General features: G+C 36.9%; 1 protein-coding gene and 1 non-coding gene across 2 annotated transcripts in view; both read right to left on the minus strand.

Annotated features, from left to right (window-relative positions):
* CYP20A1 (cytochrome P450 family 20 subfamily A member 1) overlaps positions 1-14,541 on the minus strand; it is a 57,843-nt gene that overhangs the window by 14,013 nt on the left and 29,289 nt on the right. The window contains exons 9-10 of the mRNA XM_037043565.1: positions 8,736-8,856; positions 3,271-3,382 (exon numbers count right to left, since the gene is read on the minus strand). Coding sequence (XP_036899460.1) covers positions 3,271-3,382; positions 8,736-8,856 — 233 coding nt within the window. The remainder of the gene's footprint in view (positions 1-3,270; positions 3,383-8,735; positions 8,857-14,541) is intronic.
* Positions 3,113-3,177, minus strand: LOC118986057 (small nucleolar RNA SNORD78). Its single transcript, XR_005066290.1, has one exon. It is a non-coding gene; the product is annotated as a small nucleolar RNA SNORD78 (small nucleolar RNA).

The raw sequence follows: 14,541 nt of genomic DNA on the forward strand, positions 1-14,541 counted from the left end.
CCAGCAGGGGACCCATGAGAGGCAACCACACATTGATATTTCTCTCCTTCTCTCCTTCCCTTTCCCTCTAAAGATAAATGAAGAAAATCTTTTAAAAACAAGCATCAGAGGTATGTCTAAAAAAAGTACAGCCATTATTAATATACCATAGTTTGCCATGTATAATGTGTACTTTTTGCCCAAATTTTTGAGGGAAAAATAAGAATGCACATTATACATGGATAATACAAATTCCATATCTATATAAATATTTTAATTCTTTTATTTATGCTATGCATTAAAAGTATAACTCTAGAAAGCAATAACAATATCCATATGCAAAACAATACCCTGGAATATGATAACTGGTTTTGATTCTAAATATAAATAAATAAATAATTGAATTAAAAAATTAAAACAAAGGGTTTTTTTCTTGAAAATTTGGCCCAAAACATGGGTGCACATTAAACACAGCAAAATACAGTAACAAGAATGGTTTGTACAACATTGATATAACCTGGCAGCCAAGGAGAGTGGACAGGAATGAGTATGAATGAACAATGATGACTTCACTGTACTAGTCAGTGGAGGCAGCAGACACCATTGAGTGAACACGCGTACTGTGTGGCAATCGCATTCAAAATAATTGAGCAAGTAGAGAAACAAATCTGCATCAAATTTTTCATTAAGCTTGAACATTCTTCCAAGGAAACTATTTGAATAATTCAGAAAGCTGCAACTGTGGGCAACTGGTGATTGGCAGCTTCATCATGAAAACACACCTGCTCATGCATTACATTTCATGCAGAGTTTTTTAGCTAAACATCAAATCACCCAGGTGACTCAGCCCCACAACACCCCAGACCCGGCACCCTGCAACCTCTGTTTTTTTTTTCCTAAACTAAATCAACTTTGAAAGGGAAGAGATTTCAGACCATCAGTGAGAGTCAGGAAAATACAACAGAGTAGCTGATGGAGACTGGGAGAACTGTATGAGGTCCCAAGGTGCATACTCTGAAGGGTACAGAGTCATCATTGTCCTCTGTACAATGTTTCTTGTATCTTCTTCAGCAAATGTCTCTTATTTTTCATATTATATGCCTGGATACTTCTAAACAGACCTTGTATATTATTTTGTCATTTAAAATTATTGTTTTTCTTTGCCTCCTCACACAACCAAAATAAGGACAACAACAAATTTGAAAAAAAAACTGCCAAAAAATCGAACTGTATGGAAGTCTGACAATCAAGGAGTTAAAGAAGAAACATCCATCCAGACCAGTATGAGAGGTGAAGACAGGCAGGCGGTGTGGAGAGGACTTGCTACAAGACTGTGACTGGAGGACAAGGGTGGGGAAGGCAGCAGAAGGCAGAGTGGGGGAGGCTGGGGCTGGTGGAGCAGGCAGTCCCACATTTGCGTGCAGATAAATTGAGAGGAACAACTAGGGAATGCGACAGACCATGCAACCCAGGGTTCCAGCGTGGGGAAAGAAAGCCTCAAAACCTTTGACTGAAAAATATCTGCAGGGATTGAAACAGCAGAAGATACTCCTAGCTTCACAGGAGAGTTCACTGGAGAGACCCACAGGGTCCTAGAAAGTATACAAAACCACTCACCTGGGAATCAGCACCAGAAAGGCCCAATTTGCCAGTGGGTAGCAGGGAGAGTGACTGAAAAGTGGCAGAGAGCTGAGCAAGTGGCATTGTTCCCTCTCAGACCCCTCCTCCACTTACAGCACCATAACACATCAATGTGGTTTGCTCCACCTGGCAAATACCCAAGGCTTTACCCCTTAATACATAACAGGTGCACCGAGACAAAATAATATGGCCCAAATGAAGGAACAGATCAGAGCTCCAGAAAAAATACAACTGAGTGATGAAGAGATGCCCAACCTATCAGATGCAGAGTTCAAAATACTGGTAATGACAATGCTCACAGAATGGTTGAGTATGGTTGCAAAATAGAGGAAAAGTGAAGGTTATGCAAAGTGAAATAAAGAAAAATATACAGGGAACCAACAGTGAAGGGAAGGAAATCAGGACTCAAATCAATGATTTGGAGCAGAAGGAAGAAATAAACATCCAACCAAAACAGAATGAAGAAACAAGAATTCAGAAAAATGAGGAGAGGCTTAGGAACCTCCAGGACATCTTTAAATATTCCAACATCTGAATCATAGGGGTACCAGAAAGAGAAGAGGAAGAACAACAAATTTAAACTTATTTGAAAACATAATGAAGGAAAACTTCCCTAATCTGGCAAAGGAAATAGACTTCCAGGAAGTCCAGGAAGCTCAGAGAGGCCCAAAGAAGTTGGACCCAAGGAAGAACACACCAAGCTATATCATAATTATATTACCCAAGATTAAAGATAAGAGGAGAATCTTAAAAGCAGCAAGAAAAAAGACAGTTACCTACAAAGAAGTTCCCATAAAACTATCAGTTGATTTCTGGCCCTTGTAGGCCAGAAGAGGCTGGAAAGAAGTATTCAAAGTCATGAAAGGCAAGGACCTATGTCCAAGATGACTCTATCCAGAAAAGCTATCATTTAGAATGGAAGGGCATATAAAGTGCTTCTCAGATAAGGTAAAGTTAAAAAAGTTTGTCATCACTAAGCCCTTATTATATGAAATGTTAAAGGGACTTACCTAAGAAAAAGTAGATGACCAAAACTATGAACAGTAAAATGACAACAAACTCACAACTATCAACAACTGAACTAAAACAAAAACAAAAACAAAAACTAATCAAACAATAGAACAGGAACAGATTCACAGAATTGGAGATCACATTAGGGGTTATCAGCTTGGAAGAGGACGGGGGATAATGTGGGAAAAGGTACAGGGAAAAAGCAGCATAATGGGTAGGTACAAAATAGACACAGGAAGGTTAACAACAGTATGGGAAATGGAGAAGCTGAAGAACTTCTATGTATAAACCACTGACATGAACTAAGGTAGGGAATCCTGGTAGCAGGGGATACAGGGTTGAAGGGAATAAAGTGGAGGAAAAATGGGACAACTGTAATAGCACAATCAATAAAGTATATTTTAAAATATAATAAAATGATTGTGTCTTTGATTTAATAATAGGTAGAATTTACTGGACACTTTATTTATTTATTTATTTATTTTTCAGTGTTAAATCTGTCTACATGCTCATTTCAGGTCAGACATTTGATCAACATCATTACAATACTGGACACTTTAAATAATAAAATTTAAAAATATAGACTAAATGAATTGAAGAGAATAACTGAATGAGTTAAACATATTAAATGTTTCCTACCTCTCTAGGAATAACAAATTTGTCAATCTTTCCTTCAGTTACTTGAAGCCGGGCAGAAACTGGAGTCAGTTTGGCAGTTCGAACAGTTTCACAAAGCACCTGCCGACAATATCTGTTTAAAAAATTTTTATTTGAAGATTTACTTTGGGAGAAGCAGTTTGAAAGGTACATACATTGCAAAACGTCATTCAACAACTTTCGTAATCTTCCTAATTTGAAATAGTCACATGATAATTATTTCATGTTTGAAGATATGTTATATATTAGAAGTATATTAAGTCTAGATGAGTAAAGATTTAAACAAATAAAAACATCTTTAAAAGTACCAAAAGAGCCCTGGCTGGTGTGGCTCAGTGGATTGAGTGCCGGCCTATGAACCAAAGGGTAGCTGGTTCGATTTCCAGGCAGGGCACATGCCTGGGTTGCAGGCCGGGTGCCCAGTAGGGGGCATGTGAGAGGCAACCACAGATGGATGTTTCTCTCTCTCTCTTTCTCCTTCCCTTCTCCTTTCTAAAAATAAATAAATAAAATATTTTTAAATGGGGAAAAATATATTCATAGTGATTGCTAGAAATATAAATTGGTATAATCTTTCTGAAGGGTAATTTGGCAATTTGTAGTATAAATTGTGCATCACAAGAGAAGAATAAAACTAAAATGTACTGAAATCTTGCCATGAGCCAGTTCTGTCAGTTTCTAGGCAGTATCTTTTTTAATCCTTAAAAGAACCTCATGGATCTTATTTTAATTTTACAGATTTAAAAAATGAGGAATTATACTACTGCATATATCCTTAAATAATAACCTCATTATTATTAATAGAAAGTTACTGTATTTTGTTGTGTATAATGTGCTCCCATGTATAATACACAACCACATTTTGTGTGCATTATACACAGAATTATTATACCCATGGTATGTAATCATACCCATGTATAATGTGCATCCTTATTTTTCCCTAAAAAATTTGGCCAAAAAAGTGCGCATTATACATGGCAAAATACGGCAGAAATGTTAGCAAAGATGTAAGTGTAGGAATACTGATTGTTTATAATACCTAAAAACAACAAAAACCAAAGAGGAAACATTCTTCCTTTACTCATTGCACAAATATTTATTAAGTATGTACTACATCAGGACCACTGTGTTAGATACTCAGCTACAGCAATGAACGAGACAGATACCCTCAAAGGAAGTCAAAGTCTGGTTGACAGGGGAAGGGAGAAAAGCAAGAAAATCAAGGACAAACAATTACCAAAGCACAGTAACTTTACACTACAGAAAGTTCTAGTAGGGAACACATGGAAGGAGCACCTAACTAGAGAAAGAACTATGCAGAAAAATAAACACTTAGACTGAGACCTGCAGAAAAAAAGGGAGGAAAAGAGAATCTAGACAAAGAAATAGTCTGCTAAAGCCATAAGATATAAGAGTGTCTGAAGAAACAAAAGAATTTCAGGAGAGCTGAATCCAAGGCTATGAACAAGCACAAGTAATAAGAAATAAAGTAGGAGAGGAATGAGAAGCTTAGCTGTTGAAATGCCTGCCTCATAAGCTATGTTAGTTTAATTTTATCTTGATGGCAACCAGAAGTCACTGAAGGGTTTTAAACTGGAAAGTCATCTAATCAGATGTGACTCCTAGATATATAAAGATCACTCCAGCACAGTGACTCTCAACTTTGGCTACATATTAGAATCATTTGGGAAGCTTCTGAAAACCTCTGATTCTACAAATTGTTGGTTTGGGATTGCTTCCAGGTTATCTGTATTTTTAAAGCACCTGAAGTGATTACAGTGTGCAGTAACAGGCTCCAGTAGCAATTTGGAGAAATGAACTGGAAGGGAGCAAGATGCAAAACTGTTGAAGTATCCCAGACAAGATGATTGTGGTCTGAATAAAACAGGCACAATGGAAAGAACTAAAATAAACTTCCAACTAAAAGTTGTTTAGAAAGCTGAATCAACAAAACTAAATCATTGACTGGTTGTGGTAGAATTACTACATAAAAGAATACTGTCCATAAAATACTTAGAAAAAAAAATGGAATCCACAAGAGAGTTATATATTACATATTTATTTGTTAATGCTTTTAAAAATTTTGTTTCAAATACATATGTGTATATGCGCAGAAAAATCTTGAAAAGTAGTAAAATAGTTAACAATTTTTATCCCTAAGGATACATGTACCTTCTGCTTTGGCTGGGTGGCTCATTTGGTTGGAATATTGTCCTGTACAGCAAAAAGTTGTGGGTTCGATCCCCGGTCAGGGTGCATATGGGAGGTGCATACCAATCAATTTCTCATTCTCATATAGATCTTTCTCTCTCTCTCTCTTTCTCCAAAATCAATAAACACATTCTTGGGTGTGGATTAAAAAAATTTTTTTAAAGAACAAATAATATACCTTCTATACCTTCTACTTCATACAATTCTGTATTATAAAAATTTCAAAGAGCAACTACGTATTACTTTAAAAATTAAAGGCAGTTATATTAATATAATAAACAACACTTGCAACCTTTTGAAAAATTTTCAACAGAAACCTCCCATGAAACCCATGGCTTCAAGTGTTTTCCAATGGCTATATCCCTATTTTCATTTTTGTAGTTGAAAGGTGCTCCAAATTAAGGTTGCTTGTTACCCAGTCTCCGACTCCAATTTGCTAAGTAGTCACAGCTGCTATTTTAAAAATCTTTTCAAATATTACTTACATATAAAAAGTCATCTATATTTTAGCCCTAAGCTGGTGGGGCTCAGTGAATTGAGTGCTAGCCTGTGAACCCAAGAGTCACTGGTTTGATTCCCAGTCAGGGCACATGCCTGGGTTGCAGGCCAGGTCCCCGGTAGCAGGCTTGCAAGAGGCAACCACATTTATATTTCTCTCACTCTTTCTCCCTCCCTTTCCCTCTCTTTAAAAATAAATAAAATTTTTAAAAAGTCATCTGTACTTCAAAATAATTTTTTAAAGATTTTTATTTATTTATTTATCTTTAGAGGGGAAGGGAAAGAGAGAGGGAGAGAAATATCAATGTATGGTTGCCTTTCATGCGTCCCCCACTGGGAACCTGTCTGCAACCCAGGTATGTGCCCTGACTGGGAATCGAACCGAGATCGTCTGGTTCGCAGGCCCGCACTCAATCCACTGAGCTACACCAGCCAGGGCTGTTCTTCAAAATAATTTTTTATTTTTCAATTATAGTTGACATACAGCATTGTTAGTTTCTGGTTTCACATACATGTGAAATCTTAAAAAATTCATTTATTTTAGCTGTATATTTTGATACTTTTTAGTAATTGAATACAATTGTGTAACCACAACTACAAGAAAGATATAGAACATTCCCTCATCCTAAACCTTTACTCATGCCCCTTTGTAGTTGACCCCCTCTGCATTCCCTGCCCAGAGAAGCACTGATCTGCTTTCTATCACAACAGTTCTACCTTTTCTATAATTTCACCTAAACGAAATCATGGTGTAGGCAATCTTTGTGTCTGACTTCTTTCTCTTAGCATGAGATTTTCCATGTTGTTGTGTGTATTGATAATACTTTATTTTTTATTTTCAAAATATTACTTTCCTTACATCATTTAAGAAAAGTAATTCTATGCTGTACTCAACTACATTATAAGTAGATTTAACTGAGAAGTATTATTTTATGGCCTTTTGCCTACAAATATAAAAATAAAGACAACAATGTAAGTCATACGATTCTTGAAGGCAACTCCTCCGTCTGTGTTTTCGGCAGGTAGAGAAGGGGAGAACAGGCTTCTCTGGGCCTCCCCCGGTGCTGCTCTGGCTCGAGATGTTTTCCGTAATTGGTTTTCCACATTTGCCAAGAGTCTGTTTCCTCAACATTCAACATGTTTATCAGAAGTCTTGTAATAGTTCCAAAGATAATAAAACAGGTCCCAAGCATAAAAATGATAGACACACAACACATTGGGGTTTTTTTTGTTGTGGCTTTGGTTCTTTCAAACAGTTTTTTTTAATTTTTATTTTTAGGGTTTTTTTTTTGTTGATTGATTTTAGAGAGAGAGGGTGAGGAGGAGAGAGAGAAACATCGATTTGTTGTTTCACTTGGTTGCTGCTTGTTTGTGCCCTGACTGGGGATCAAACCTGCAACCTTGGTGTATCTGGATGAAGCTCTAACCAACTGAGCTACATAGCCAGGGCTCTTTTAATAATTTTTAATGTCAAATCATGTGGTAGAAACACATTTTTCTTCATACTAATAAAACCCACTAAAGGAATGCGGTCAATGACTCACTCATGCAGGGGGTGAGAATTATCTGCAGAGGCCAGCACAAGACAGTGGCCACATCAAGGACCAAGAGACTTCGCATCAGTGATAAGTGAGGTTTGGTTAACTTCAAGGCTGCATCCTCAGGAGGAAAAACGCTTACTCAAAGTATATACTTCCGACATAGTATCTGTAAGGCTCTTCTTCATCTGATGAAATCCACTTCTCATGCTGCCAAACATTGATGTGAATAGGCAACACTAGGTTTCGTTGTATCCAAACCTCCCACCAGTCTAAGGCAGTCAAGTGTCCCAACAATCAGTTTCTCTGCTTTAATAATTAGATGTTTGACAAGTGAAACATTTAGACTTCCTTTTTAAAATTTATTGTTTTAGAGAGAGAGAGGAAGGGAGAAGGAGAGAGAAACACTGATTTATTCTTCCACTTATTTATGCATTCATTGGTTGATTCTTGTATGTGCCCTGACCAGATTGAACCTGCAAACTTTGGTGTATCGGAACAATGCTCTAACCCAGCAGACCTCAACCTTTTTGGCACCAGGGACCAGTTTCGTGGAAGATGGGGTGGAAGGTGGGGGGAGACAGGAGGTCAAGCTCAAGTGAGCTTCACTTGTGGCCTAGGGGTTGGGGACCCTTCCTCTAATCAACTGAACTGCCTGGCCAGGGCCCAGACTTCCTTTTAAGTTATTGTTACTTTTTATTAGTATAATACAATTTGTTTATTCACCAGTTGATAAATACATGGACTGCTGCCAGTTTTTTTGCTGTTGGAAATAATGTTACTATTCACATTTGTATATAGGTTTGTGTGACCATTTGTTTTTATTTCTCTTGGGTGATATCTAGGAATGAAATTGCTGGGTCATATCAGACGGCAAGTGTACGTTTACCTTCGTAAGTTCCTGCCACACTGTGTTCCTACAGGACTGTACCACATGCCATTCCCACCAACAAGGTGTAAATGTTCCACTTAGGTGGCATCGCTGATATTGTTCTATACAGGCTAATGTGAGGCTTTCCCAGAACTACCATATGGTTCTAAAAAGTAAATTAAGTTATCTATTAAAATCTTACGTAAATGTTTTAAGTCCTATATGGTTGTATAGCTTTCCTAGATATTAGCATTAGCTTTAAATTACACAGTCAAACCAGTTCAAATGTATCTTTTAATGATTTCCTTTTCCTTTTCTTGTGTTCTTACCTGAGCTGCTCAATTTTCTCTGGGGTAACAGGACCCTTCCCAAAAACTTGGTCTATCTCTTCATACAGTTTTTTCTGCACTTCTTCAGAGGTGGTCAAAAAACAGATTGCCCAGGTGCACACTAAGTGAAAATTTATATTAATAACAATGAAAATAGCTAATTCATAGTTTGGGTACAGAACAAGAAAAAAACTTAGGTTTTCTTATTTCCTTTTTTTCTGATACAGAAGATAAATGCTACCAAAGAATAAAACAAAGTGTTCACAAGATTTATTTTTCATTGATGAGAACAAAATATTTACAGAATACCCCCCCAAAAAGATGGTACAATCTAGAAGATTCCTTCTTCCTTGGTTTCTCTATATGCTTGCCCTCCTTTCCCCTCTCTCGTTCTTAATCCTCACTTAAGGATATGTTTATATTTTTATAGAGAGAGGAAGGGAGAGAGAGAGAAATACTGATGTGAGAGAGAAACATCCATCAACTGCCTCCCATACACGCCCCAACCAGGCATCAACCCTCAACCTAAGTGTGTTCCTTGACGGGGAATCAAATATGCAACCCTTCGGTGTACAGGACAGCATGCCAACCACCTGAGCCACCTGGCCAGGGCTGGAAGGTTTCTTTCTTAAAATGGCAAGTAATCAAAGCCACTTACGGCATTATACCTGGGTCAAATAGTAATGATAATAAATATACTTCACATCTGGGGGAGTGTTAAATGTTGATAACTTTAATGGATTGTCTAGTTCACTCAATCTTGTAAAATCAAAAACTGATTTATCAGATCACTCAGGAGCCCTAAGAAAATGATTCACACAAATCAAAGTGGCAGGAGATTCACCTGCAAATTAATGTTTTAAATTTTTACTTGTAATGGTAGATACACTGGCTCAATGACTGGGACTGGTTATTGCTTAGGACAGTGGTTCTCAAAAATCACCCGGAAGTTGGTTGATGGAACAATCTCAGATCTAGAGATTCTGATTTATTAGGTTTAAGGTAAATCCAAGCATCTGTACTTATAACAAACACCACAATTATTTTGATAAATACCAAAATTGGAAAGTCACCAGCTAATGCTTTACTTTTAATTAAAACTGATTATGGGTTATATTCACTATGGAAATAAAAAGGTAAGAAAATTACATAAGCTTAAAATAGAGAAAATAGAGTACTTATATTTCCTTTAGTAATCCACTGGAACTGCAACTATTCAAAGAATTAAATTATCCACATATATACAATATTTTACCATGTATTATGTACTCTTTTTTGCCCAAATTTTTTAGGGACAAATAAGGATGCACATTATACATAAGTAGTACTAATTCCGTATCGATATAAATGTTTTTAATTCTTTCATTTATGCTTATATGTTAAAAATACAAATCTAGAAAGCAATAATGATATTTGTATGCAAAATAATAACTTGAAATATGATAATCAGTTTTGTTTATAAATATAATAAATAATTGAATTAAAATTAAAACAACCTCTGGCTGGTGTGGCTCAGTGAATTGAGTGCCAACCTGCAAACCAAAGGGTCTCTGTTTCCATTCCCAGTAAGGACACATGCCTGGGTTGCAGGCCACCTCCTCAATAGAGTTAACCACACACTGATGTTTCTCTCCCTCTCTTTCTCCCTCCCTTCCCCTCTCTCTAAAAAAAAGGTACATATAAACTTTAAAATTAAAACAACAGATTTTTTTCCTAAAACTTTGGGCAAAAATCTGGGTGCACAGTATACATATGAGTGCATTATACATGGCAAAATACAGTAGTATGTCTTTCCCTAGATTATGCTTGAGATGACTACCTGCAGCTACTTTTTCTATGTCAAGTACTTTTAAAAACATGTTTACTAATTTCTACCTCTGCTTATAATCTCTTTCCTAAGCTAATAAGGGCTGACATAAATTTGTCTCAAAGTTAATTTTTTTCCTTGACAATTTCACAGATAGAAGATTTTAAAAAAAGATTTTATTTATTTTTAGAGAGGAAGGAAGGGAGGGAGAAAGAGGACAGAAACATCAATGCGTGGTTGCCTCTCATGCGCCCTCTACTGGAGACCTGGCCTGCAACCCAGGCATGTGCTCTGACTAGGAATCAAACTGGAGACCCTTTGCTTTTCAGTCCAGCACTCAATCCATTGAACCACACCAGTGAGGGCTCAAAGTTAATTTTTTTAATATTTGCCTAACTCACATATTATCCAATTCCTAAAGATATAATTCATGGTATACACTAAATATTATTAATATAATCAATAGCTTCCTGGTCCTCAATTATTTCGATAATTTACTGACATCTAGAGTTCAAAAAAGGCACATGATGAGTAACTACATGTCCTTAACTTTTTCCTACATGTTTCTTTAATATGGCTTTTGAGTGAACTGTACAATTTTTGTGAAATGAACAAATAAAACAGAAACAGACTCACAGAGTGAGAACACTTTGACAACTGCCGGAAGGAAGAGGGTTTGGGGGGTAGATGAAAAAGTAGAAGAGATTAAGAGCAACAATTGGTTGTTTCAGAATAGTTATGGGGATGTAAAGAACAGCAGGAAATATAGTCAATAATATTCTAATAACTATGTATGGTATCAGATGGGTTTAAAATTTATCAAAACAATCGCTTAGTAAGTTAGGTAATGTCTAATCACTAGGGTATATACCTGAAACTAATATAATAATGCCCATCAACTTTAACTGAAAAATAAAAATGATTTAAAAAAGAAAGTGACATGAAAACTAGTACAGAGACTGTACAAATGTATATATATGCAATGTATACAATACTGAAAAAGGAAGCACAAATATTTGAATACAGTAGGTACTTGTATACCTGCTTGACCAAACAGTCACTCAAAATTAATGAACAGTAAACTTAATAATCTCAAACACTGGGAACTTCCAGCCAAGATGGAGGAGTAGGTACATACACTTTGCCTCCTTGCACAACCAAAAGAAGGACAACAACAAATTTAAAAACAAAAAATAACCAGAACTGCCAGAAAAATCAAACTTTATGGAGGTCTGACAACCAAGGAGTTGAAGAAGAAACATTCATTCAGATTTGTAGGAGGGGTGGAGACAGGCAGCCCGGGTGGAGAGAATATGTGGCAAGGCAGCAGCTGGCAGACTGAACGAGCGAGGTAATGACTGGCAGACTGGGTGGTCCCACATTTGCAGGCAGAACCAGGAGGAACAACAGGGGAGCCAGACAGACTGCACAGCCCAGGGTTCCAGTGTGGGGGAAATAAAACATCAAAACCTCCAGTAGTAAAGACCTATGGTAGTTGCAGTGGAGGGAGAGACTCCTAGCCTCACAGGAGTTCGTTGTAGAGACCCACAGGGTCCAAGAATGACCACAAACACACCCACCTGGGAATCAGCACCAGAAGGGCCCAATTTGCTTCTGGGTAGTGGGGGAAGTGATTGAAAGCTGGCCAAAAGCCGAGCCAGCAGTGTGGTTCCCTCTCAGACCCCTCGCCCATATACAGCACCACCATGCAGCAATGTGGGTGCCCTGCCCTGCCGAATACCTATGGCTCCACCACTTACAACATAATACATGGGCCCAGACCAAAAAAATATGGCCCAAATGAAAAAACAGATCAAAGCTCTAGAAAAAATACAACTAAACAACAAAGAGATAGCCAACCTATCAGATACATAGTTCAAAACACTGGTAATCAGGATGCTCACAGAAAAGGTTGAGTATGGTCATAAAATAGAGGAAACGGTAAAGGTTATGCAAAGTGAAATAAAGAAAAATATACAGGGAACCAACAGGGAAGGGAAGGAAACCAGAACTTAAATCAACGATTTGGAGCAGAAGGAAGAAATAAACACCCAACCAGAACAGAATGAAGAAACAGAAACTCAAAAAAATGAGGAGAAGCTTAGAAACCTCCAGGACATTTTTAAATGTTCCAACATCTGAATCATAGGGGTACCAGAAAGAGAAGAGGAAGAACAACAAATTGAAACTTATTTGAAAACATAATGAAGGAGAACTTCCCTAATCTGGCAAAGAAAATAGACTTCCAGGAAGTCCAGGAAGCTCAGAGAGTCCCAAAGAAGTTGGACCTAGGGAAGCACACTCCAAGGTAAATCATAATTACATTACCCAAGATTAAAGATAAGAGGAGAATCTTAAACGCAGCAGCAAAAAAAAAAAAAAAAAGGAGACAGTGACCTACAAAGGAGTTCCCATGAAACTAGCAGCTAATTTCTCAAAAGGGATCTTGTAGGCCAGAAGGGGCTGGAAAGAAGTATTTCAAGTCATGAAACGCAAGGACCTATGTCCAAAGTTACTCTATCCAGAAAAGCTATCATTTAGAATGGAAGGGCAGATAAAGTATTTCTCAGATAAGGTAAAGTTAAAGGAGTTCATCATCACTAAGCCTTTATTAAATGAATGTTAAAAGGACTTACCTAAGAAAAAGTGGATGATCAAAACTATGAACAGTAAAATGACAACAAACTCACAACTATCAACAACTGAACTAAAACAAAAACAAAAACAAAAACAAAACCTAATCAAACAATAGAACAGGAACAGATTCACAGAATTGGAGATCACATTGCGGGTTATCAGGGTGGAACAGGAGAGGGTAATGGGGGGAAGGTATAGGGGAACAAGAAGCACAAATGGTAGGTACAAGATAGACAGGGGGGTGTTAAAAATAGTATAGGAAATGCAGAGACCAAAGAACTTATATGTATGACCCATGAACAAGAACTAAGGGGGGCAATGCTGGTGGAAGAGGGGTGCAGGGCAGAGGGGAATAAAGGGGGAGATGGAAATGGAACAACTGTAATAGCATAATCAGTAAAATATATTTTAAAAAATCTCAAACACTGGTTCTTTTGTAGAACTCTACTAAAAATAAAGTATGACTGGGGATAACTTTAAATTGTTATTTTAAGCCACTGAACACTCTTTCATTACACTACTAAACCAAGACACAATTTTCCTGTTGGAAGATACCATGGAGCTTATCTTCAGCTAAATCCTTATTTTAGAAAAGGAGAAAATGCAGAGGTAAGTACCTTGTTCAAGGCTAATTAGCAGTGGGGGAGGAGCTTTAATTAAAGTTTCCCACCTATCTTACCGCTCAGAAACTTCAGAGATGACAAAAAATAACCAATCAACATGAAAAGAAATAATAATATTCTGAAAATTTCCCCTGAAAACAGCAAATTAGATTAAAATATTGACTCATCCTTGGAAAACGGTTACCTTTTGTGTTATCTAGAGCACAACTGATCCAGATTTTTTGACGGTCTTTATCAAAAATACATTTTAATGTAATAAATAAAATTTTAAAACAAGTTAAGCATTTAAGATAAGGTTCAATACATTATGTTTGATACATGTTTACTGAAATTTCATTGAATTTATAATATCTGGACATCTCTGTCAAAAATTTTACAACAAGCCTTGGCTGGTGCGGCTCAGTGCATTGAGCACCAGCCTGCAAAATGAAAGGTCACTGGCTCGATTCCCAGTCAGGGCACATGCCTGGGTTGTGGGCCAGGTCTCCCGCTGGGGGCATGTGAAAGGCAACCAATAGATTCATCTCTTTCACAGTGATGTTTCTCTCTTTCTCTTTTTTCCTCCCTTTCCCTCTCTTTAAAAGTAAATAAATAATATATTTTTTAAAAAATTTACAACAAGAAAAATTTATGGAAATTTTACATTTGTAGTCATTGTTTTTAAAAAAATTTCCTTCAACAGAAATATCTATAAATGAAATCCTTCAGGTGAAGATAAATTTTTTAGATTTTAAACTGA

The sequence above is a fragment of the Sturnira hondurensis genome, unplaced genomic scaffold (genome assembly GCF_014824575.4).
Source record: "Sturnira hondurensis isolate 20B ecotype Veracruz unplaced genomic scaffold, ASM1482457v3 Scaffold0004136, whole genome shotgun sequence".
Classification (NCBI taxonomy): domain Eukaryota; kingdom Metazoa; phylum Chordata; class Mammalia; order Chiroptera; family Phyllostomidae; genus Sturnira; species Sturnira hondurensis.